The sequence below is a fragment of the Chiloscyllium plagiosum genome, chromosome 5, assembly GCF_004010195.1.
Source record: "Chiloscyllium plagiosum isolate BGI_BamShark_2017 chromosome 5, ASM401019v2, whole genome shotgun sequence".
NCBI classification, from domain to species: domain Eukaryota; kingdom Metazoa; phylum Chordata; class Chondrichthyes; order Orectolobiformes; family Hemiscylliidae; genus Chiloscyllium; species Chiloscyllium plagiosum.
This window is the reverse complement of record NC_057714.1, coordinates 42,074,694-42,102,056: the sequence shown is the minus strand read 5'-3', so window position 1 is coordinate 42,102,056 and position 27,363 is coordinate 42,074,694. Positions and strand designations below refer to the sequence as shown.

Here is a 27,363-nt window from a genome sequence, read left to right as displayed (position 1 = left end):
GACCTGGAACGGCAGGTATAGGCCTTGGAGGAGTAGGTCGATGACCTTGAAAATCGAGTCTGTTGGAAGAACATCCATCTGGTGGGGCTTCCCGAACACGAGGAGGACCAGCTTATCAGCTTCTTGGAACAATGGCTCCCGCAGTTTTTGAAGCTGGAAGTCAAGGCAGGCTGGGTGTGGGTCGAGCAGGCCCACCTGGTCACAGTGCGCGGGCCCGGATCGGACCAGTGCTCCCGCCCAGTCCTAGTGCAACTCCAGCACTACAAAGATAAGCAAATGCTGCTGGAACCTCTAGAGCACTGGGGAAGGATCCACAGGCTCTGATATACAAAGGATCATGAATTATGCTTTTCCAAGACTTCTGTGGTCATGATTTGTAAGAGGAAGGCCTTTGATAAGGTAAAAAGGAGGATGAGGGACTTGACTATCCAGTATTCTGTAAGATATCTGGCAATATTACGTTTTATCTCCGGTGGGTCTGTGTTCAATTTTGACTCACCAGAAAAGCAAAGGACTTCCTGTATGCTTTAAAATAGACTGGCTGGCTTGAATAATATGGATAATAATGTTTATTTTGTTTTTCCCTGTAATTTGCCTGGTTTACCTAGTTGTCAGGGGGTTTTTGTTTAATATATGTGGGGGTCATAATTTGTTTTTCTTTTTCTCTCCTCCCTTCTCTCACCCTTCCTGTCATCCTTTGTTCTTGTTTTCTTATCATTTCTTTTTGTTTTTCTCTTATGGTATGGGATCTGGGGTGCGGCGGGGGGAGGTTATATATTTCTGCTGTACTAGGAATGCCTAGGGTTACAATATCGATGGGACAGGTTGAGTGCCCACTTTTAACTTTCTTGTTATAAAATGTGTGTATTTTTTCTTACTTTGTGTTGACTGGGGCGGGTGCACAGCTTCAGCTAGAAGCATGGAGGGATTTGTGGGTAGTATGAGCACTCCCTGTGAGCAAGGGGGAAAGTCTCCTTTCATTTGTGTTATATGTTAGTCTGTTGTAGAAATAGCTGTTAGAAATTTTGCTTTGGTAGTTTTGGTAGTTCTATTTTTAAATTTATGCAAACTGTTTGCTGTTATCACTCAGCGCACTATGAGTGGGGTTCTTTCTCCCGGAGGGGAGGGGAGGGGTCACGGACTGCTTCGGACAGCTATGGCTAACCGTTTGTTTAAATGGTGCACCCGAAATGTTAATGGGAGTCATTTATCAATCAAGAGAAAAAAGATACTTTCAAGCCTTAGAAAAGAGAGGGTTGATGTAGTTTTGCTGCAAGAAACACATTTAACCAATAAGGAGCACTTGAAGTTGCAGCAGGGACGATTCGGACAGATGTTTTTCTCATCCTTTAATTCGAAAAGTAGAGGAGTTGCAATACTCCTCCGGAAGAATCTCCTATTTCAAATGTTAGACCAAGTTAAGGATTAATATGGGCGGTTTATAATTCTTAAAGCTTTAATACATGGACAAGAATATGGAAATTTGAATGCATATTGCTCCCTCAGCACATTCCCTGTGCTTTCCAGGTTGATGGCCCTTGGGGCGCATCATACAATTATAAGGGAGACTTAAACAAACTTATTGACTCCGAAGTGAACAGGATGCCTAGGGGTCTTGCGGGTATGTCCCCGCAATCCAGGCAGTTGGTAAACTTGAACAAGGAGGTAGGGTTGGTGGATGTGTGGAGATATCTTCACCCCAAAGGTAGCGATTTCATCTTTTTCTCTAATCCACATAAGTGCTATGCCAGAACTGACATTTTGTTTTGTCCCATCGACCTTTTAGAATTTGGTGCTGTCTTGCAGAATAGAGAACAAACCCATTTCCGATATGGCAGGGTACATTGGAGTCAAGGCTGATGGTAACGGGATAAGCTCCCAGCACTGGCATATGGATCTTGCCTCTTGAAAGACAGCAAGTTTCTAAAGTATTTTTTGCGGGAACTTAAAATCTTTTGGGACATTAATTCGGGTATGGCCAGTAATCCATTGGTGCTCTGGGAGACTGCCAAGGCCGATTTGATTATTTCTTACTCAATGACCCAGAAGCAGCAGAGGGGAGAGCAGCAGTGTTTGCTCAAGGCTCACCTGAAGGCAGCTGAGTTAGCATACTTTGACAGATCGTCTGTAACCAAATTGTAGTGGATTACAACCCTCAGGGCTACTTTAAATGCTGCACTCACCCAGATAGCAAAGAGGGAAATCTCTTTTGCAAAACAGGGGTTATTTGAGTATGGTGATAAACCGGGTAGATATCTTGGGATACCTGGCCAGGAAGAAGAATGCCCCCCAACCTATCACATCTATCGGAAGGAGTGCTGGTACTCTTACTTGCAATGCCAAAAAGATTAATGCAGCATTCAGGAAGCTCTACTCTGACCTGTACCGGTCGGAGGGCTGTGAGGACAGATTGATGAAGATGAAGTCCTTTTTTAAGACCCTGGATCTTCCATGTGTAACTTCAGAGCAGGTGTCCTTGCTGAATGCCCCCCCCCCCCCCCCTCCCCCCCCCACCCCCGACAATCCAAGAAGTACAGGAGGCAGTGAGGCAGCTCCAGAGTGGTAAAGCACCCGATCCAGATGGATGTCAAAGTGAGTTTTATAAGGAGTTTATAGACATGCTAGCCGGGCCACTCTTGGATATGTACAACTACTCATACCGTCAGGACTGCCTCCCATCCTCTCTGAGAGAAGCAAATATTTTTCTTATTCTTAAGAAAGGAAAAGCCCCAGAGGATTGCTCTCCATACAGGCCCATATTGTTACTGAACATGGATTTTAAAATTCTGTTGAAAATGTTGGCGTGAAGGTTGGAGCAGGTTTTGCCTTTCATTGTAAAGGAAGACCAAACAGGTTTTATCAAGGGTCGTAGGTCTACTAATAATATTAGAAGAGTATTAAACATGGTCCGCGTATGCCAGCAAAGTTTGATACTGGAGTTGGTAGTCCCCCTGGATGCAGAGAAAGCGTTTGACTGGGTGGAGTGGCCGTAACTTTTTTATGTACTGGAACGGTTTGGTCTTGGAGGGGTTTTTGCCAATTGGGTGGCAATGTTATATAGTGATCCAAAAGCAGCGGTTCTCACTAATGGTACACGGTCGGATAATTTTAGTATCGGCAGAGGCAAACCAACAAGGGTGTACTCCCTCACCACTACTATTTACTTGGTGATTGAACCAATATAATTGCCCCAGAGGTAGGGTCAGGCAGGCGTAAGATCACCATCTTTGCGGATGATGACATCTGTGCCCCATTTAATACAAGTGATTAATCTATTTGGTTTGTTCTCAGGGTATAAAATTAATTTTATGAAGTCAGAGGCCATGCCTGTGGGGGGCCCTTACTTGAATGTCCAATTTTGGGGATGGAACCCGTTTCCCTTTCAGGTGGTTACAGGGAGGTTTCCTGTATTCAAGCATTTTTATCACCCCAGCCTTCGATCAATTATATAAAGCTAATTTTGTGCAGTTGCTAGAGAAGATAAGGCAGGACCTTCGGCGCTGGGAGGATCTTCTGATCTCTTGGTTGGGTAGAATATCTCTGGTCAAAATGAACGTTCTTTCTCGCTTATTATAACCCATGTGAATGCTCCCTTTGATGCTGACTAGGCAAGCACTACGGAGGCTTTACAATTGGTTTGGATCTTTCATCTGGCATCATAGGCAGCGTCTTATTAAACTGGACAAATTGCAGCATCTGCGGGGATGGGAAGTTTGGATTTCCTGGACTTTAAGAAATATCAATTGCATTCCTTACTATTGTATGTGGCTGACTTGGGCCTGCCAGGACCCGCGGTCAATTTGATTGGACATCAAGGCCTCCCAGGCAAAATGCCCCCTTATCAATTTGTTGTTTATGGACAAGATGAGGACTGTTATGGACCACTGCAGAAACCTGATTGTCCTTAACTTGGTTAAAGCATGGAAAATGATGTGGCAAGGTGAGGGCAACTTACAAAACACTTGCCCTTTCACTCCCATAGTGGGAATGTTAGGAACCCAGTTGGGATCGTTGGACTCTGGCTTTAAGCTCTGGGAATCTAGAGGAGTCTCCTGTTTGGGAGATTTATTTGCTGGGGAGGTAATGATATCTTTTAAGCAGCTGAGTCAGAAATATGAACAATCTAGGAGGGACCTCTTTTGTTACTTACAGCTTAGGGACTTTATACAAAAGAAGACTAATCGGATATGGAGAGGAGAGTACTCCAGTCTACGGGTGCTCTCTCGGTCAGCACCCTCTATCACTTGTAAGGAAGCAATGTTTCAAAAGACATTGAGCGGCTATGTGGAATCTGGCCATTGGAATGGGGGTGGAAATCTCATTAGAGGCTTGGGAAGATATTTGGAAGAACGTAACAAAGATTTTGATTTATAACAGGAGGCAGGCTATGCAATTGAAGGTCCTCCACAGGGCTCATTTGGCACCGGAGCAGCTTGCGAAATTTAAGACAGGAGCATCCCCAATGTGCCTCAAAATAGATGTTGGCACTCTTACTCATTGCTTATGGTCATGTCACAAGCTTTGTAGGTATTGGAGCACCATAGCAAGTGTTTGGAAGAGGTCTTGGGAACTGATGTTAAATCGGATCTGGTGTCCCTCCTCTTGGCGTTGCCAAATCTCCCCTCTTTAGACATGCATGGGAAGAAACTTTAATATTCTTTCATTCTGTGCGAAGTAACACATTCTAATGAACTAGGTGTTGGAGAATCTCCCAGGACTCTTCGGGTGGCATAGATTAGTTATGGAGCACATTCCCCCTGGATATCCTTACGAGTATGATGCACCAGAAAATGGATCTGTTTTATAGAACACGGTGGCCCTTTCTGAATTATATAGGTGCAGACTGGTCAACTATATTGGTCAGGGCTTTGTGTTATCATGAGGGCTATGTCTGGTGGTCTGGGGGCTCCTGGGGGGAACAGTCCTGAAGAAATATGGGTATGCCTAGTGATGCTCCCGGTGGTGGGGAGCTTTGGTGGGATAGCGCTGAGTGCAGTAACTTAACTGAATATAACTTAATTTATCTTGGCTTAACTTGGTTTAGTTCATTTTTTTTCTTCTTAGTTATTTATTGAATTGTAGTTTTTGTAGGTTTTTGTTCTCTGTGGTTTGTGGAGTGGAGTAGTACAGGGGAACCTCGATTATCCGATCGAGATGGGCGATTAAATTGATTAAGTGCCTTCCCTCTGGGGCTTGGAGTTTTTAAAGTCTTCTCCCCGTTCAGGAGACTGCAGCAGCACACAGCGCATGAGACCTGCCCCCCCCAACTCCGCCCTCTCCCATTCCCATCCAACACCACCCCCCTGTCACCCAACCCACCCCCGCCAACCCTGTCCAACACCGCTCCCCCACCACCTCTCTGGGGCAGCCAGACTTTACACCAACATCAAGACTGCTCCTGCAGCTGCCTTTGTGGAGTAAGTCTCCAAATAGTGCGCGCGCGCACCCCCCCACACAGCCACACACACACACACAACCTTTTACTACCACTTTTTGAGAGGTTCCACATCTGCCCTGTACAGGACAATATTGGAGAGATTACCTGGTGGGGGAGGGGGCGGGGTGGGTGTGTGGTTTAGGGTACACCCCTCTGTAGAACTCCAGGGAAAGTACGGGGAGAGAGAGAGGGCAGAAGGTCAGTCATTTGGAGATGCTGCCTATTTAATCACTGTAAACAAAAGACGCGATCACTGTTGGAAACACGCCTTTGATGTAATGTTTCTGTCGGGACCTCGAGATCTCTTTCGGATAATCCGATTTTAGGATAATAGATATTCAGACAATCGAGGTACCTCTGTAGTCATTTCCTATTATTATTGTTATTATATTATAAGGTTATACTATTTTGTAGTGATTTTGTAAAAAATTTAAAATCATTTTTTCTCAATAAAAATATTTACCAAAAAAAAGCAACCAAGAGCCACAAAGCAAGCAATAAATGAAAAGAAAGATAGATTATGACTGTAAACTAGTGCAGAATATAAAAACAGGTAGGAACAGATTTTATAAATATAAAACAGAAAAGGGTGGCTAAAGTGGATGTAGGTCCCTCACAGGATGAGAAAGGGAAATTAATATTGGGTAATGCTGATATGGCCGAGGCCTTGAATAACTATTTTGTGTCAGTCTTCAGAGTGGAAGATGTGTCTAGCATGCCAAAGAATGATGTTAAGGATACGATGGGAGGTGAGGGCCTCAATTCAATTGTTATCTCCAATGGGGGTAGTGTTGAGCAAACATGAGGGTCTAAAGGTAAATAAGTCCCCTGGTCCTGATGGAATGCGTCCCAGGGTGCTGAAAGAAATGGCAGAAGTGATAGTAGATGCTTTAGTGGTAATTTACAAAAAATTCACTGGACTTCAGATAGGTCCAGAAGACAGCGAATGTCATGCCGCTGTTTAAAAAAATGTCTAGGGCAAAAGGCAGGTAACTATAGGCCAGTTAGCTTAACATCTGTAATTGGAAAGATGCTGGAGGCTATCATTAAAGAAGAAATAGTGAGACATCTGGATGGAAAAGGTGCCATCAGGCAGATGCAGCATGGATTCAGGAAGGGAAGGTCATGCTTGACAAACTTGAATTCTTTGAGGATGTGGATGGAAGGGAATAGGTGGATGTTGTATACTTGGATTTCCAGAAGGCATTCAATAAGGTGCCGCATAAAAGACTCGTCCATAAGATAAAAATGAATGGAGTTGCAGGGAATGCACTAGTATGGAGAGAGGACTGGTTAACCAATAGAAAGCAGAGAGTTGGGATAAATGCGTATTTCTCTGGTTGGAGATCAGTGGTGAGCGGGGTGCCGCAGGGGTCAGTGTTAGACCAACAACTGTTCATGGTATTTATAAATGATTTGGAAGAGGAGACCAAGTGTAAAGTATCCAAGTTCACTGGTGACACTAAATTGAGTGGAAAGGCAAACTGTGCAGAGGATGTGGAGGGTCTGCAAAGAGATTTAGATAGGCTAAGTGAGTGGGCAAGGGTCTGGCAGATGGAATACAATGTCAGTAAAGGTAATACCCACTCTTATCCAAAGTGGATAAGACGTTATCCATTTTGGAAGTACAAATAAGTCAGAATATTATTTAAATAATGCAAGATTGCAGCATGCTGTTGTGCAGAGGGACTTAGAAGTGCTCATTCATGAATCGCTAAGAGTTGATTTGCAGGTGCAACAGGTAATCAGAAAGGCAAACGGAATATTGGCTTTCATTGCGAGAGGAATTGAATTTAAGTGCCGGGAGGTTCTGCTGCAATTGTCCAAAGTGTTGGTGAGGCAGCACCTGGAGTATTGTGCGCAGTTCTGATCTCCTTACTTGAGGAAGGATACACGAGCTTTGGAGGCAGGGCAGAGGAGGTTCGCCAGGTTTAATTCTAGAGATGAGGGTCTTACCCTGTGAGGAGATGTTGAGCTGCCTGGGACTATACTCTCCAGAATTTAGAAGAATGAGAGGGGATCTTAGAGAAACTTAAAAATACAAAAGGGATAGATAAGATAGAGGCAGGAAAGTTGTTTCCGCTAGTGCATGAGACTAGGACTGCAGACATGGCCTCAAGATTAGGCGGAGTAGATGTTGGACAGAAATGAGGAGGAATTGCTTTTCCCAGAGAGTAGTGAATCTATGGAATTCTTTGCCCAAGGAAGCTGTAGAGGCAGCTTCATCAAATATATTCAAGACACAGGTGAATGGGATTTTGAATGGTGGGGAAATTAAGGGTTATGGGGATAATGCAAGTAGGAGGAGCTGAGACGATAGATAGATAAATCATGATCTTAATGAATGGTGGAGCAGGCTCAATGGGCCAAATGGCCTACTCCTGCTTCTATTACAATGAAAGAAAAAGAATCTTGTAGTCAATGAGGTCCACCTGGTCCCAATCACTACACTTTTAATTTTAATGAAGAATCCATCATATTATGATCAATCTTCCCTAAGGGGCCCCTCACAGTTAGATTGCCAGTTATTCCTTTCTTATTCACAATGCCCGGTCTAGGATGGCCCATTTCTCAATGTATTGATCCAGAAAACCCTTCTTCTATGCATACTAGGAATTCCTCTTCTAAAACATTGTTACTGATTTGATTTAGCCAATGTATATGCAGATTAAAGTCGCCCATAATTAGAGATGCACTCTAATTTCCTGTCTTCCCAGCATTACTATTCCAGTTTTGGGGGTCAACGTACTATTATTTTCTATCATTCTTTGCCTTTTGGTGTTCTTAAGCTCTTCCCATACAGATTCCACTTCATCAGTGCTAATATCCTTCTTCACTTGTGCTTTTACTCTTTAACCAGCAAAGCTACCCCACCTCCTTTTCCTTTTTGACCACTTCTTAAAAGCTGAATACTCCTGGATATTGCCATCCTTGGTCAGGCGGCTGCAGCCATGTCTCCACAATTCCAATGATATCATACCACTTTAAATCTATTTGTGTTACTAATTCATCCACTTTATTACGAATGTTTCTTGACCACTGGCTGTTCACCTTCCCACTCCTGAATGTCCAGGAGTCATCCTTGACTGCAGCACCCAACATTCCATCCTGGAGTCTCATTTCCAGCCACAGAAACATCTGTCTATTCCCCTTACAATTGAATGCCCATTTCTTATTCCTCCTCCACTTATTGTTTCTCTTCCATGGAGTAGAGCTAATTGTGATGCAGTGAATAATGCTGTTCATTGCTTCCTTTCTGAGAGGACATTTGCCCCCAACTGTGTCCAAAGCAGTAAATCTGTTCTGCAGCGGAATGACTGCAGGTGATTCCTGCACTTTATCCCTGCATTATACCCATGACCCACACTCTGTATATTGATTGCCCACAATCTTTCTGTAGACCTGGAGCTGCATCCCATCTGCAATTAGGGCTGACAAGCTGTAAGTAATCCACAAAATTGCCATCAGGTCCAAAAGTTTAAACTGTGTAGAACCTCCAAGAAACCCATTCTTTCACTTCCACCACCATTATTTCCTCCCTACAATAATTTAATTCAGAAAATAAAATGCATCTCCTTCCTCAAGACCTCTGATTCTGTAGGGAAGTGAATTATATTTTCTGAATTAAATTATTTCACAATTACTCACAGTCCAATTAATAAATAAAAAGAAGAAAGTGCTGGAGAAATGCAGCATGTCTGGGAGCATCTAAGAAGGACGGAGTTAACATTTCAAGTCCAATATGACTGTTTTTGGAACTGAAGGAGTTGGAAATAGTAGGTTATATATTGTAGACAAGGGGGGTACAGGAGAGCAGAGGAGTACATGGAACAGATGGTGAGGTGCCCAAGTGCAAAAGTTGAGGGGAGTGCTAATGGTAGTGTTGTAAGATAAGTCTGTATTTGGTTTCACCAGTGTACAGGAAACTGCATTGTGAGCAGCAATTACAATGGACAAGAATGAAAGAACTAAAGAATTGGGCTCTTAATTCTTTAGGTGGATAACTTAATAGGATTAAATATTTTGTAAAATCAGAAATCAACAAAACTCCAGGGAATTATAAAGTGGATTTGCAATTCAGGCATCAGAGAAGCTTAGTTTATTGGTTAGAGTCATAGAATCCCTATAGTGTGGAAACAGGCCATTTGACCCAACAGTCCACACTGACCCTCCGAAGAGTATCCCACTCAGACCCATTCCCCTACCCTATTATCTAGATTTCCCATGACTAATGCACATCCCTGAACACTACGGGTAATTTACTAAGCTACACATCTTTGTGGAAGAAAACCAGAGGAAACCCATGCAGACACAGTGAGAATGTGCACACTCCATACAGACAGTCACCTGAGGCCGGAATTGAACCTGGGTCCCTGGCAATGTAAAGCAGCAGTTCTAACCACTGAGTCCCTGTGCTGCCCCAAATAATAGTTTATTAATTCCCTTCAAAACAAACCATGAAATGTCTTGCAAAAGAATGTCAGTGGTATTATAGGACCTAATTTTCTTGTTTGACAGGCTAAACTAATTAACCTAATTTGATTCTATCTGTTTAAGCCTCAATTAAAATAAAGTCCTCTTTTCTAGATTACAGATCTGAAGGTTGAGCTTCAAAAATTAACAAGAACAAATGGGACTCAAATGAACAACAACAATAACATCTTTGGAGTGGAGCAGGAAAAGAAAACAACACTCATGGATATAATGAGAGAACCTCCACTTAAAGCTGTTGATAGCTTGACAAGAGTGCAGGAGCACAACCTTGATGGTTCAACTGAAGGTGGGAAAATGTGATATATATTGTAAGGCAAGATTAAACGTTTGAATCCGTCCTAGTTTGATTTGGAGAAACCATATTGATTATTGTTGATGATCCATCATGAGAAAAGACATTTTCAAAGTATCTGGAGTAGAGAACTTAGCTTCTAATTGAGAGCATGAAGATTCAATCAAAATGTTTTTTTTAAAATTAATATACATTTTGCTGTCTTTACATCTTGCAGGTTTTTATTGCATATTATGAAATGTTGGTCCTGCAGGCAGAGTTTAGGGAACTTGGAAGGAAACGAGCAAACAAGACCTCAAAAGCTGTGGCCTTTCATGCTTTTGAGTAGAGAACTAGGAGGATAGCACAAATTAAATTGAATTGAACTAAATTAGCTCAAAAGTCGCATGTACTCAAATGAGTACAATGAAAAGTTTACAGTCGCCACATTACAGTGCCATCTCAGGCACAAAGGTTCCTAGGTACACATACTTAAGGTCAAATTCTTAGAAAGCAAAAATAAATTAGAGAAGTAAAGAAATAAATAGTCCAGTATTATAGGTCATAGGAATATATTAGAAAAATAAAGAAATAAAATGTCCAGAACATGTCTATCCGACCCAGTCCATACCAGCACCTAGCCTCAAGGGAGACCTCCGATGCCTTGCCACTTCCTGCACTGAAACCATCACCATAGGAGTTGTTCTACTTTCGATGCCATCTCTTTGCCGGAGGGCTGATGCCACTGAACCCACACTTGCCTTGCAACCAAGAATCCCTGGCACCCTTGCTACCCCAGGCAGCTGCTGGGCCATGAGTCCTGTTTCGGCTGCAGATTTCACCGTGTTAAAGAGTCTGCTGTCACCAGTGCCACTGTCCCTGATCGCTGGAAGAGTTTTGCTGCCATCGCCACTCCCAAATGACTGGAGAATGGTCTCACTGCTGCTGCCACTGCCCTCAAATGGTAGGAGAGTGCACTTGTCTACAGCTGCAACACACCTCCAATCACTGGGAGAAGTCACATCTGCCACTCTGCATGTAGCCCGCCCACACTGGTTCTGCTGACCAATCCACCACAGAAAAGAAAAGACTCAAAGAAAAGGAAAATAAAGTGAAAGAAAAGAGCAGAAGCAAAACTGAAACAAAGAAAGAAAACAGATGGGAGTGAATGGACCCCGGGCAAGAGCCCACGTACAGCCCTGTTACTCGGCCGCCATCTTGCACCGGAAGCCAAATGAATGAGTGACAGACTGATGGTGCAACAGGAAGCACTTTAGATTCATTGGGACTAATACTTCCTTGTTTATCAGCAGCGTGGACCTCTGAGGTCCATGCATGGCAGTAGCCTCTGGAGGCAGAGGCCATTGCATCAACATGCCAATCAGCATACACAGAACCTCCCAGTCTCCACACAGCTTAGGGGGATCATTACTTGAGACCATTTCTCTAGATTTCATAATTGGTACAGGTCCAGACAAGTAGTATTTGAATGAATAATTTAATTGTGGGGAGATTTGCAAGCTCTGAAGGGAAGGGTTTAAACTAATTTTCAAGGATATGGGAACCAAGATATAATACTATAGAGGAAAAGCGATGTTAGACAAGTAGATATAGGAACAAAATTAGTCCATTGAACCTATTGAATTTGCTATTTGATCACAGCTGATTCGTTTCTCAACCCCATTGTCCTGCCTTCTTCTGCAGCTTCTGAACTCCTTTCTAATCAAGAACCTATCTTTTTCTTAAATACACACAAGGACTTAGCCTCCACAGTCTTCTATGGCAATGACCCTCTGGCTGAAGAAATTCCTCTTCACCTCAATTCTAAAAGATTGCCCCTTCAATCTGTAGTTAGCATTGCTGTCTCACAATGTCAGGGACCTGGATTCTGTTCCACTCTTGGGTGACTGTCTATGTGGAATTTGCATTCTTCTTATGTCTGCATGGGTTTCTTATGGATGCTCCAGTTTTCTCCCACAGAGAAGAAGTGCAGTTTTGAAACATAATTCAGTAATGGAAAATGAGGGTGGTGGGAAAATGGAATGAGCATACAGGTTCCAGGAGACTGTGCCTCCACCCTGGACTAGTTTAAATGCACATATGCAAATTTAAGTGGCACATAGCATGCAAGCGCTGGTGACAGCAAATGCATCCAACATTCAGTGATATTTTCAATGCTGAATCACCCACTATCAATATACTTGTGTTTGAATTGACTAGAAACTGAACTGTTACACAGATATAGTGGCCACATGTAAAAGACAAAAGTTTGGAGTGTAATGAAATAGTCACCACTTACCAGGATAGATGCAGATTCAACATTCTCAAGAAGCTTAACACCATCAAGATTTAAGCAGTCTGCTTAATTGGCACCACATCCACAAACATTCAGTCTCTCCACTACTGACAGTAGTAGCAGCATTTTAAAGATGACACTTCTGAAAATTACCATGGTTCTTTAGGTAGTGCTGTCCAAATCTAAAGCCACTATCTTGAAGAATAGATACGTAGGAATGCAAGAAGCTGCAAGTTCCCAGCCCAACCGCTCACCATTGTGACTTGGAAATATATTATCATTCCATCACGGACTTTCTTCCCAACAACCTTGTGTGGCTACCAACAGAAAATGGGCTGAGGGGCATCACACAGAGGGTGGTTCATATATGGAATAAACTGCCAGAGGAAGTGGTAAATGCAGACACAGTTATAACATTTAGAAGACATTTAGACAGATACATGAATAGAAAAAGTTTAGAGGGAAATGGGCCAAACACAGACAAAGGGGACTAGTTTGGTTTGGGAAAGCTGGTTGGCATGGACAAGTTGGATCGAAGGGTCTGTTTCCATGCTGTATGACTCTATGACACTTACGATTGCAGCTGTTCAAGAAGGCAGCTCACCACCACTTTCTCAAGGGCAAATACAGATGGGCAATAAATGTTGGCCCAGCCAGGGATGCCTATATCCTGTGAATGAATTTTTAAAAACGGGATACGCTCTTTGACTAAAACATAGGCTACTTAAGACTGAACTGGAGAGAAACTTATTCTCTGAGGGTTTGGATCTTTGGAATTCTATCCACTAGAGGCTTGTGGCATATTCAACAGAGAAGTCAATACATTTCTAGATATTAAACATATCAAGGGATATAGGGATAATTTAGGAAAATGGGGTTGAGGTAGAAAATCACCACTGATCTAGCTGAATGGCAGAGCATACGCCTGCTACTATTTCCTGTGTTCCCTATCCCACCAGTTCTCTTTTCACCTCATACACTGTCCACTTCACTATCTTCAGTTTTTATACTCTTCCCCAAATTCAATTGGCTCCTCTTTGACCCCCAATTTGTCTCTTGCTGGACAAAAGAGCCAAAAGTAATGTGAAAAGTGATGCTGAAACCACAACCTGATCAGCCATGATCCTACTAAATGGTGGAGCAGACTTGGTCTGATCTGCCTCTTAAATCCTGTGTTCCTAGTGAGAGAGGACTTAACTAAATTATGTGGAAAGGAAGTACATGTGGTCTTGTTTCCTATTTGCAACAGTATAAAAAATCAACAAATATTTAACTTTTGAGATATTTTGGTTAAATATTTATAAGCAGATCAAGAAAGAAAATAAATAATAAATTATTTATTAAATTATGTGTAAGAGCTTTGAAATCCTTGTATTTTGTTTAAAGTTGTTATGGACCAGGCCCGACCCCTCAAAACATTTTTAAGCAGGTAGCCCAGACTGTAACATTGCTATTTCTTTTAGGTAAGTGTGTGGAGGATATTCCCAGAGTGATTTAGCTGATCTGACAATCTACTGGCCAAGTTTTAAACAAACAGAATTTACTTACAAAATTATGGAATTCAAAGTTTGTGAGAAGATTTGTAGCTCGGGTGCTGGTTGTTGTGGTTCTGTTCGCCGAGCTGGGAATTTGTGTTGCAGACGTTTCGTCCCCTGTCTAGGTGACATCCTCAGTGCTTGGGAGCCTCCTGTGAAGCGCTTCTGTGTTGTTTCCTCCGGCATTTATAGTGGTTTGTCTCTGCTGCTTCTGGTTGTCAGTTCCAGCTGTCCACTGCAATGGCTGGTATATTGGGTCCATTACGGAATGAAACAGAAAGAACAGAAAATAGAATACCAATAACTTATATCCCATCCAAGACCCCGACAGACTATCCCAACTTAATGAAGCTGTTCTAAAAATACTTGCAACAGTCCCAATAAACACATCCCTTAGCAAAAAGAGTAAAAATGAAATAAACCAGGGTTTACAGGCTTGAAGTTAGAGAGAGAGTACCGGCTGGACTTTCTCCAGCATCCTTTATTCATACACACTGTTGCTGAACTGAATCAAAAACTGTAATTTATAAAAAAGGGCCAGCGACAGAGCTAGCTGGCCAGTCACCTTTTGATTATATCATTTTTTTTTAAAACATGAAAGCCTTAGGCTGGAGGCATTATCTGTTAGTGGTAAACAAAAAGGGCCCCAATAAACCTTTCAAACCCAGCCTAGTTGGAGCCTGGTCAATTAACCCCTCTCTGGAAAATAACTCAAGGGCATAATAACCTTGTAAAAAGACCAATATTATGACATCTCCCCCCACCCCCCCCATTAAAAAAGAGAACTATCAATATCCAAAGATGGCTTCATTTTTCAAAACCCCAAAAAATAGTGGTTAGTACCTAAAACATACATTTGCACTCACTGACTATAAACATGCAAGCATGCACAACTACATTTGGATTCAGTCTGTGGTTCTCTCACTACTAAATGCCTCCATTTCTCATTCGAGTCTCATTAATGCATCGGCAATCAGGTTTTCTCGACCTGCCACATGCACAATTTTCAAATTGAATGACTGTAACAACAGGCTCCATCTAAACAATCTAACATTTTTGTCCTTAAATTTCTCCACAAATTTCAATGGGTTATGTTCAGTCTATACGATTGTCTCAGATGCGTCGCTGGTAATATAAATAAGGAAATGTTGTAGTGCCAACAGCACACTCAAAGTCACTTTCTCAATTGTCTAATATTTCTGCTGTTGAACGTTCAGCTTCCTGGAGAAATACCCAATAGGTCTTTGTATCTTTTCGTCGTCTTCCTGTAGGAGCACAGCACCGACACCCACATCTGTCGCATCAATAGCCACCTTGAAAGGCTTTGCGTAATCAGGTGTGGCAAAACTGGGGCAGTGGTTAACACCTTCTCCTCCTGCTTTCCATCCCTGTCAAAAATACCTTCTGAGCGGATTCACATGACACACTCTGTGAAATTTCTTCCTGACTGGAGTCCCTATCAAGCAGTTCACCTCACTCAATCTCCTATCGATTTGACATGGTCCACTAAACCTTGCTTTTAAAAGTTCACCTTTTACTGGAAGTAACACTAATACCTTATCCCTGACAGAAAAATTGTGAATTTTTGATTTCTTGTCTGCTTACTGTTTTATTGCATGCTTATTTTTCAATATATTTTTAAATACAGTCTCGCCAACTCCCCAGCTCTATTTAATCGTACTCTAAAATTTGACACATAGTCAAAATGCGTGGTCTTTAAATTCTGACTTATTAACTTCTGCCTAATTAATTTCAATGGCCCTGTCACTTCATGCCCAAAAACTGATTCAAATGGACTGAATTTGGTCAATTCATTTGGTGCATCTCTGATCACAAAAAGCACAAACTGAATTCCCTTATCCCAAACATCTGCATAGTCCTGATGATAAGCCCTCAACATAGTCTTTAGTGTTTGATGCCACCTTTCTAGTGCTTTCTGTGATTCTGGATGCTATGCAGTAGATTTGAATTGTTTTATTCATAAGCTGGCCATAACTTCCTTGAATAGTTTGGATGTGAAGTTTGACCCATGATCCGACTGTATCTCTATTGGTAGTCTGTATCTAGTAAAAAAAATTGAGTAATTCCTCTATAATTGTTTTAGCTGTGATATTGCGTAATGGGACGGCCTCTGGAAAGCTAGTCGATACATCCATTATTGATTCTGATTCCTACTTTTTGTTTGAGGTAGGGGACCAATGCATTCAATTAAGACCCTTGTAAAAGGTTCCTCAAATGCTGAAATAGGTATTGAAGGTGCAGGTTTTATTACCATGTGTGGTTTTCCAATTACCTGACATGTATGACATGTCTAGCAAAATTCAACTGCATCCTTGTGAAGTCCAGGCCAGTAAAAATTTCTTTTTATTTTAGCCTTTGTTTTCCTCAATCCTAAATGATCTTCAAGTGGTAGCTCATGCGCCACTTGCAACACCTTCCTTCTATAACCCCCCGGCAAGATAATTTGATGAATTTCTGCCCATTTCTCATCTACTTGAATATGTGGCGACCTCCATTTCCTCATTAAGAAATCATCTTTCAGGTATTAACACTCAGGGATACATTCAGATTCCTTCTGTGTATATGTTTTTGATACAATTGCTTTAAATTTTCATATTTCTGCTGTAATTCTGAGTTTTACAGAGCTAAAGATATTTGCATGATCAACTATTTGTTCCTGTTTTATCTCCACTATCTGATTGAGCAAAGTCTTTGCTAATGCCACTTCAGCTTCCTTATCTATACCCTTTGATTTCTCCTGCTTCGACTGGTGACTCTGTGACCTCGTTGCTACACAATCAGGGAAAATTCCCAGATAAGAGTCTTGCATTGCTACAAAAGCCTGAGTCTCCACTAACTTTTCAACAGCAGTAGGTGGCACACCTACCGGTGAATCAGCTCTATCATTCACAAAGATTGTATTCCTGGAGTTAAGGGTTTGTCCAGTACTCCTACCACAAATTCTCCACTGTTTTCTGGACACCCTAGTCTTACTTTACATAATTGAGGACTTTTTGTATCACCATGAATTCCTATTACCAGTACCTTTTCTGGCAGTAGTCCTTCAGGAGTAAATATCTCTTCATCCTTCAGCACCACAGACTGAGAGGATCCTGTGTCCCTTAATATTGTAACCTCTTTACCTGCAACTCCTGGCCTATGTGAATAAACTTTACAATTGCAGATATATTTTCTAAGCAGAACCGGCACTTCCTCCTTAAACAGCCTCCGATCAGCTTGTATACACTGATGTAGCTTTCTAGCTTCCACTGTGCTTTCTGTTACCATTCCAACAAAACTCCCAGACTTGTCCTGTTTTCCTACATCTAGCTTTTTCCTAGCCTCCCAACACTGATTTCATGTGGCCTACCTTATTGCAATGAAAACACCGGAGTGTTTTACCTTCTTTGTCTCCTTCAAGGGTTTCCTTCTTACCCTATTGTGAGTTATCCTTATGACCTTCACCGAGATCTACCTTTCCTTTTCCAGATAAGGGTTTCTCTTTGCCCCAATTTCTATCCCTCATGGACTGAAATTGATTCTGGAAGCCCCAAACCGTGTTTTATGGACCAACTCATCATCAGCCACTTCAGCTACTAACCTTGCCATTTTAACTCTCTGCTCTTCCACATGATGTCGCCCTATTTCCTCACTAAGCCTAACATCAGCCTTTATCTCCATCCTTTTAAGCAGACTTTCCTTTCTGTCATTTTCTGAAGTTGAAATTCTCTTTTTATTTCTCTTCTGCTAAAGCCTTCGTTCATTTTCTTTCTGTTCTGTTAAAGCCCTTCGTTCTTTTTCTTTCTCTTCTGCTAAAGCCCTTCATTCTTTTCTTTCTTTTCCGATTTTAATACTAACTCAAACTGTTTCATTTCTGCTTCTAACTGAAGCGTCTTCATTTGCAATTGAAGTTGAGCTATCTCTACAGATCTTGATAGTTTCCAGCAAATTTAAATGCTGAGCTACCACTGCAATCGTCTCATCTTTCCTCATGTTAAGAGATAACTTCAACTCCAGCTTGCCTACTAATTCCTACAGCTTAGTCTTATTTGCCTTTAGTAAAAAAACCCCAGCTCACTTCGTCCACCTCCAGAACCTCCTTGGTGACCAAAACAGCCATTGCTATCCGAGCGCTGTTTAAACCAACCAAATCAACACCCGAAATAAAACACAGAAACACCTACTACTTGCTGTTTAAATCCTGCAAAGACCCCCCAATCTGTTATGGAACAGGCCTAACCCCTCAAAACATTTTTAAGCAGGTAGGCCAGACCATAACTTTGTTATTTGTTTTAGGGAAGTGTATAGTGGATATTCTCAGAGTGAAGTAGCTGATCCTACTGCCAAGTTTTAAACAAACAGAATTTATTTATAAAATTACAGAATGAAGCACAAAGAACAGAAAATAGAATATCGATAACGCATCCTATCCAAAATCCCAACAGACTATCCCAACTTAATGATACTGTTCTGAAAATACTTGCAACAGTCCCGATAAACACATCTCTTAGCAAAAAGAGTAAAAATGAAACAAGCTAGGGTTACAGGCTTGAAGTTAGAGAGAGAGAGAGAGAGTATGAGAGAGGCTGAATTGGCCCCAGCAGCCTTTTCTCATACACACTGTTGCTGAATTGAATCAAAAACTCTAATCTAAATGAAGGCTAGCTACACAGCTAGCTGGCCACTCCCCTTTAATTATACTTTATTTTTAAAGACGTGAAAGCCTTAGGGCGGAAGCATTATCTGTTAGGTGTAAACAAAAAGGGCACCGATAAACCTTTCAAACTCAGCCTAATTGGAGCCTGGCCAATTAGCCCCTCTCTTGAAAAAAACTCAAGGGCGCAGTAACCTTGTAAAAAGACCAACATTGTGACAAAATGCATACAGATGACTTACCAGTGAGAGTTCAGTATCAAATTCTTTACCAATCGCTGCTTCCAGCCAAATACCCTCCAATTTTAAATCATGTATGTTTCAAACAGTTGTCATGGATACCAGAATTACAGATTTACATATTTTTTAAAAATTATTCAACCCAACAGATCTATATACATCTCTATGCTCCACATCACCCTCCTATAACGTCATATTTCATTTCAACCTATCAACATATCCCTGTGTCATTTCTGTCACCTAATATCCCTTTAAATTCATCTATGCTGTTAACCTTGACCACTTTGTAGCAATTTTCATATTCCAAATACTCTGGCGGAGGGCGTTTCTCCATGTTTAAAATTGACTATTTCACATTTATCAATTCTAGCTTTGAACTCTACTACAAGTGGTAACATCCACTTGGTGAAAAAGTTTGACAGAGTCGAGACAATCTTATGTGCCTTCATCAGTCTTATGAACAGAGCCCTAACCTGTTCATTGCTTCCAATAGTTATATGTTCTCACCTTCTGCAAAATGTATATTGTATCATAAAGGAACAAATTAAAAACAACTGTTGCCACAGAACAGGTAGAATATTGGTACTGCAGGATCGATTATCTTAGAAGATAATTTTGCTTTCAAAGATAAATATGTACATGAGATGCTTATTGGTAACAGACATATGTTTTAATTATTCACAGAAGTTGTTGAAACTTCAACTATGAAGTTAGGTGACCCAGATGAGGTTTTTGGTAAGTTTTAATTGTCATTACAGTTGTATATCAGCAGTGTTTTAATGTACATTTGCTCAAAGGAGTAAAACATTTTGAAGGCATGTGCACTACTTAAGATTGATACTTTTGGATGTAACTCAGCACAAAATGGATTTTTATTACTTGTTATTTAACCGAGGATGATAGAATTGTCCTTAAAATGAGAAATATTTCAACTCTACTGATACTTCAAAAATGAAAACTGTTGATCTAGCTTCTTTGTCTATATGTCATAGAGTGAATTCAGCATTCACGAAGTCAATACCAGGGATGCAGGACTTTCCTTTGAGGAGAGATTGATTCAACTGGACCTGTATTCATTCGAGTTGATAAGTTTGATTGGGAATCTGATTTAATTCTGAAGGCTGGACAGACTAGATTCAGGGAGGATGTTTTCCTGAGGCGGGGAGTCTAGAACCAGGGGACACAGTCTCTGGATACGGCAATACTATTTAGCACTGAGATGTGGAAATATTTCTTCACTCAAAGGGTGATAAACCTGTAAAAGTCTCTACCATAGAAGGCTGTTGAGGCTAAGTCATTGAATATATTCAAGAAAGAGACAGATGCATTTTTAGATTTTAAAGGCATCAAAGACAGGAAGAAAGAAGGAAGATGGAATTGAGATGAAGGACTAAACATGATTATATCAAATGTTGGATCAAGCTTGAATTACCAAATAACCTATTCCTCAGCTTATTTTCTATGATCCTCTGAAAATAAATAAGATGTTCAGAAGGGTAAGAAGTAGGAGAGATGACTAAAAGAAGAGTTGACAAGATAGTTTTATAAGACAGGAAAGTGGAGTTGAGACTGAGAAGAGATCAATCATGATTGTATTAAATTGGGAGCAGGTTTAAGGGACTGAAGTGCCTACTCCTGCTCCTTGTTCTTCTGTAACCTCCTCGTGTCATCTCAACAACCTACTTTCTTACTTATGGAGAGAATTCTTAGAGATAGGATTTACATGCATTTGGAAAAGCGTGGCCTAATTAAGTACAGTTAGCATGGCTTCGTGTGGGACAGGTCATGTCTTACTAACTTGATTGAATTTGTTGAGGAAGTGACAAAGATGTTTGATGAGGGTAGAGCAGTGGATGTTGCCGAAATGGATTTCAGTAAGGCTTTCAATAAGTTCCCTGTGGTAGGGTCATCTAGAAGATTATGATGTATGGGATCCACGGTGACTTGGTTGCTTGGATTCAAAATTGGCTTGCTCACAGAAGGCAGAGGCTAATGGTGGAAGGGTGTCAAAGGTTACAGTGGGATATAGCTCAATTGCGGATTTGGACGGAGAAATGGCAGAGGGAGTTTAATTCGGGTAAGTGTGAGGTGCTGCACTTTGGGAGATCAAATATTAAGGAAAAGTATACAGTTAATGGCTGAACCCTTAACAGCATTGATGTACGGAGGGATCTTGAAATTCAAGTTCGTAGCTGCCTGAAAGTGGTCACACAAGTAGATAGGGTGGTAAAGAAGGCGTATGGCATGCTTTCATTGATTGGTTGGGGAATTGAGTACAAGAGTCAGGATGTCATGTTGCAGCTTTATAATACTTTGATTAGGCCACACTTAAGAGTATTGCATTTAATTCTGGTCGCCACATGACAGGAAGGATGTATAGGCATTGGAGAAGGTGCGGAAGAGGTTTACCATATGCTGCCTGGATTAGAGGGTTTGAGTTATAAGGAGAGACTAGAAAAACTTGGGTTGTTTTCTCTGGAGTGGAGGAGGCTAAGAGGAGATTTGATAGAAGTCTATAAAGTAATGAGATGCATAGATAGGGTTGACGGTCAGAATCTTTTTCCCAGAGTTAAAATGTGTAATACTAGGGGACATGCAGTTCAAAGGAAATTTGAGGGGCAAGTTTTTTTTATGCAGTGCATGGTAGGAGCCTGGAACGTCCTACTGGGGGTGGTGGTGCAGGCAGATATGATTGAGGTGTTTAAGTGACTTCTAGATAAGCACATGGATATGCAAGGAATGGAGGGATATGGACCAAGGGCAGGCAGAATTGTTAGGGACCAGGCCAGACCCCTTCAAAATATTTCAAGAAAGTAGCCAGACCTGAACTTTGCTAGTTGTTTTAAGCAGTTATACAGTGGATATTCCAGGAGTAATGCAGCTGGCTCAACCACTTAGTTTTAAACAAAAGAGAACTTGTTTGCAAGATTACCAAATGAAACACAACCAAAAGAGAACATGATATTGAATAACTTAACATATCCGAAAACCCAACAGATTATCCCAACGTTATGATGTTGTTTCAAATGCTTACAATAATTCCCACAAACAGCCCTTGGCAAAAAAAAAGGTAAATTCCAAAACAGTTTCTTACAGGAGAGATGTCAGGGAGAGATTGAGAATACTCAATTGTATTCATTGGAGTTTAGAAGATTAAGGGGAGATCTAATAGAAACTTACAAGATAATATATGGCTTGGAGAGGGTGGACGCTAGGAAATTGTTTCCGTTAGGCGAGGAGACTAGGACCCGTGGACACAGCCTTAGAATTAGAGGAGGTAAATTCAGAACAGAAATGCGGAGACATTTCTTCAGCCAGAGAGTGGTAGGCCTGTAGAATTCATTGCCACAGAGTGCAGTGGAGGCTGGGACGCTAAATGTCTTCAAGGCAGAAATTGATAAATTCTTGATGTCACAAGGAATTAAGGGCTACGGGGAGAATGCGGGTAAGTGGAGTTGAAATTCCCATCAGCCATGATTGAATGGCGGAGTGGACTCGATGGGCTGAATGGCCTTATTTCCGCTCCTATGTCTTATGGTCTTATGGAGATTCTTTGTGTCCAACAGCTTCACAACTGACTGTCTGCTAAAACCAGGGAAAAGCTGAACTACGAGAGCTGGCCACTCCCCTTTCATTTTACAAGTGTTTCTTTAAAAAACTTGAAAGCATTTTCCCTGAGGCAGTATCTGTTAGCTATAATTAAATTAGCCCTAAAACACTTCAAATCTAGACCTCCCGGAGTCTCTATGTTTACGACCCCTCTGAAAAAGAAACAAGGACAGCACAACCTTGTTAAAGGATCAGTTTAATTTAGTATCATGTTCAGCACAACATCGCACGCCAAAGGGCCTGTTCCTATGCTGTACTCGTCTATATTCTTATCTATCTCTGTATTGTCAGCAAATTTGGCAATCTTACCTTCTATCCCTTCATCAGAGTCATTAACATAAATTGGAAACAGTTGAGGACCTGGCACTTATTCCTTATTCGCTAAAGGTTAACATCTTGTTAACCTTTAGCGAGCCACTTTTCTATCTATGCTAATATACCCCTCCCCCCACCCCGCCAACAACTTGAGCTTTTATGTTCCACAGTATCTATGATGTGACATCTCATCATATACCTTCTGGAGATCTAAGTACAGTATATCCACTAGTTCCCCTTTATCCACAGCATGTTATCTCCTCAAAGAACTCCAATAGAATGGTCTAGCATTATTTTCCTTCTTAAAACCATGTTGATTCTAATTATCTTTAACTTATCTAAGTGCCCTATTACAACCTCTAATAATGATTTGTAACATTTTTCCTTTGGCAAATGTTAAACTAATTGTCCAATAGGTTATTACCTTCCATCTTGCTCCATTTTTGAATAAAGGAATTACATTCATTATCCTCCAGTATACTGAGACTGTCCTGAATCAAGGGTGTATTTGAGTATTCAAACCAGTGCATCAACAACCTCACTAATCTCTTCTTTCAACATGTATGAGAAGTCCACTAGGACCCAAGTACTTCATAGAATCCCTATAGTGCAGAAAAGGCTAATCAGTCCATCATGTCTGTGCCAACCTTCTGAAGAGCACAAATGGATAAAATAAAATTGGCCTAAGATTATTTGCTTTTTGCCTCCTTCCCATTTTGGATAGGTGTGTCACTTTAGCAATTTTTCAATTATCTAGAACTTGTCCAGAATCCAACAATTTTGGAAAATTATAATTAATGCACCACTATTTATGTAATTACCTGTTTTACAATTCTAGACTGCAAGCTGTCAGGTGCATTCAGTCTCATTAGTTTGTCAAATGCTACCTCCTTAGTGTTGATGGTGGTATTTAATTTCTCCTCTATAGTATTTAGGTTAAATGGAATGTCCAAAGTATTTTCTATTTTAAAAACTAATGCAAAGTATCTGTCTTAATTCCTCTGTCATTTCCTTGTTTCCCAAATCCATCTCCCTAGATTCATTTTCTAAGGGCCCTGTATTCAAATGGTTCTCACGCTTTCTTTTTATATATTCAAAGATGCTCTTAATGTCCGGTTTCATATCCCTCACTAGTTTGCCCTCATAGTTTATTTTCTTTAACTTTTATGTCTTTAATCTTTTTAGTCCTCCTTTGTTGGATTCTGAATTTATCCATTCTTTGCGGCTAACACTGACTTTAACCTCCTTATATGCTTTTTCTTTGAACTAGTATTCTCTAACTTCCTTGGTTAGTTATGGTTGGTTTATCCCTTTCTTAGACTTTTTCCTTCTTCATGGAATTTTTTTTTTTGAGAGTCATTAGTTACCTTCTCAAATGTCTCATTCCTGCTAATCTATCCACCCAGTTTAGTTATGTAACTAATTCCACATGTAACTAATTCCCTTAATTTAAATTAAACACAATTGTTTCTGTTTGTTATTATATTGTTTTTATTATTGTTATTTATAGGTATTATTGTTACTTCTTGCTAATCTGATGTCAGCAGATTTGGGCTCCTGAGCCCAGGACTCGTCTTGTCTCCTTTCCTTTCTCTTTTCTTGTTTCTCTTTTTCCTTACCTCTTGTGAAAAAGCTTAGTTGCGGCTAGAGCAGTGCAGAGAGTTTGGGTTTCTGGCAGCTTCTACATGACATGGCTGCTGCAGAGGAGGTGAGTTTGGCCACCTCCCTAGCAACAATAAAGCCGGCAGTAATAAAGGAGACTTTGGGCGGGTGTGGGACTTGATGGCATCAGTGGTGGCTGCATTGGCAAGCCTGGTGGTGGCATTATTGGTGGAGGCAAGATGGTGCCAAAGAGTGGCAACTCTTGTTCCAGCATTGCAGCAAGGGGACTCGTGGCTGGCTGTTCCAGGTCCATTATGGAGTCCTTAAAAAAAGGGATGTAGTATTGAATTTTTTTTATGCCTTTGTATTCAATGTTTCGGTTTACTTTTCTTTGTTTTAAGATGGCACTGGAGAGTGGTGACACTATACAATATCTTTCACTGTATTTTGTAACATTATAAAAAATCAAACATATGTTCATTAGTATCTGAGTACTGATTTTTAATTAATGTAGTAAAATTTGCTCTATTTTAATTTTTTGTACTTACGTCTGGTTTCAGATTTTAATGAAGCAGTACCTGAAACACAGGTATTAGATAGTAAAGTACTAAAAGCTCGAGCACATCTTTCGGGGAAATCAAAGCGACAGCGACCCTCGAGGTCCAGAATGCATGACAGTGTCAGTTCAACTGATGGTGATGATAGTCTTGAGCGGAAGGTAATTGTGACACCTCTTTTAAGAATTATATATGTTCTTGAATGAGAGTTCAGTTTTACCAAGAAACTGTTTACGTTATGCAAGATTCCAATATTAATTTAGATTTTGCAATAAAATCTTCACTTGATAACAATCTTTGTGCCTTGGAACTGTGGCCAATGTATGTTGATGTGATGGTAAAATATCCTTAAGGTTTTAGTTCACAAGTAGAGCACTGTGTTGAATAAAAATGAAGTACATTCATTAATGTTTTAGGAATACCTTTTTTATTAAAATATTTAAAGGCCCCACTTTCCATCAGTGAGGAATATGGTTGCTGATGAGCACATCTGTTTAATTTTCTTTTGACAGTTTAAGATATTAGGAGTATGAAGGTTATTTTGTTTTGGGTCTTTCACCTATGATTTTAATGGTTGGATATGACTTATGGTGTAATCTGAAGCTGTGCTTTGAACATTTAGGGACAAAACTCATACAGAATTCAGAAAGACAGAATTCCACACACGTGTGCTTAAAAGTACTTTTAACTGAAAGGAGGAGTGAACTAGCTGTCCACTCTGTCTCATCCATTATGCTTTTCCAATACACATTGCAATTTTTCAATTTCAAATATTTATCCACGTTTTCTTTTAAAATTTATTATGTATTCTGCTCCAAATATTGTTTTTTTCAGTAGATCATTCCATATCCTAACACTATTTATTTGTAAAAAGTCTCTTAATTATTTTTATATGGGAGAATGATCTTGACAATCTTTGTGACCCTACTTACTGACACACTGATCAATAAACATATTTTCTGGCTTACAAGCAGAAATTGAAGCATGAGAACCCAGTGAAGAAAGTAGTGCAGTGATGATCTGAGGAAACTGAAGAGTTTGTACGAAACAGCTTAGAGTCAGTGGACTGGTCCATATTCAAGAAATCAGCAGCCAACCCAAACGAGTAAGCCACTACTGTTGTAGACCTCATAGTAGGTGTGTAGATGATTACGTGTCAAAGAAGTTAATCCAAATGTTTCCCAACCGGAAACCATGGATGAACCACGAGATCTACGCCCTACTGAAGTCCACATCTGAGCTGTTCAAGTCAGGCAAGCTTGATCTATACAGGAACTGAAGGTACAATCTTCAAAAGGTCATCAGGGACGCCAAGAGGCAATACCAAACTAAGCTTGAGACCCAGACTAACCACATGGACACCTGTCTTTTGTGGTGAGGCTTACACAACATAACAGACTACAAAGCAAAGTCAACAGAATCGTGGGCAACAGTACATCCCTACCCGACAAACTCAATGCACAGAAGAATAGTGAAACAATTTCACCTGTCCCATCAGCCTCGGATGCACATGTACCTTCTGTCACTGCTGTAGTTGTTAGATCGGCCTTCTTAAGGGTTAAGGTGCCAAGCAACTACCGATGCGTTCACTTCATCTATATTTTCCACTGCATCAGGAAAGCAACCAATATAATCAAAGACCCTTCCCATCCCAATTGTACTCTCTTCCACCCTCTTTGGTTGGTCAGAAAATATACAAGTTTGTATACACGTACCAACTGATTCAAGAACAGCTTCTTTCCTGCTGTTGTCAGACTTTTTGAATGAACCTCTTTAATGCCAATGTTGATCTCTTTCTGCACATTCTCAGCAGCTGTAATATTGTATCCTGCACTCTGTTCTGTTACCCTGATACACTTACATAGTACGATCTGCCTGTAAAGCATGTAAACAACACTTTTCACTGGAGCTTGGTACATGCGATAGTAATAAATCAAATCAGACATTTTTTTCCTGGTTTGTTTTATGAAAACCATGTACTGTAATTTTGAAGTTATTCATTAAAGCTCCTGTAATTTAAATGAAAAAAACAACAAAATAAAAGCACACAGTAGACAAAGCAATATCTCTGGAGAAGACAAGTATCAAACCCTTCTTCCAAAATTTTATTCTGTATTTTTTCATGGGATGTGGGTATTACTAGCAAGGCCAGCATTTATTGCAGATCTTCAATTGCATTTGAAATTAGTGGCCTGCTAAGCCATTTCAGGGCCCCAGCTATGCCTGTCTCTTTGTTGGCTACGTAGAGCAGTTGATCTTCCGTAATTACACCGGCACCACTCCCCACCTCTTCCTCCACTACATTGATGACTGCATTGGCACCACCTCGTGCTCCTGCGAGGAGGTTGAGCAAT

At 40.7% G+C, this 27,363-nt stretch overlaps 1 protein-coding gene across 14 annotated transcripts in view; it reads left to right on the top strand.

The window, feature by feature from the left end:
* Nucleotides 1-27,363, top strand: part of ppp1r9a (protein phosphatase 1, regulatory subunit 9A) — a 360,369-nt gene that overhangs the window by 219,051 nt on the left and 113,955 nt on the right. For 12 of the 14 annotated variants that reach the window (XR_006311675.1, XR_006311674.1, XR_006311676.1 and 9 more), the window contains 3 exons: nt 10,025-10,217; nt 19,611-19,661; nt 25,013-25,170. Coding sequence is in view for 11 of the 14 variants with exons in the window: in XM_043689927.1 (XP_043545862.1) it covers nt 10,025-10,217; nt 19,611-19,661; nt 25,013-25,170 (402 nt within the window). In the remaining 3 variants the exon portion in view is untranslated. The remainder of the gene's footprint in view (nt 1-10,024; nt 10,218-19,610; nt 19,662-25,012; nt 25,171-27,363) is intronic. The other 2 variants (XM_043689929.1, XM_043689921.1) reach the window with 1 other exon arrangement.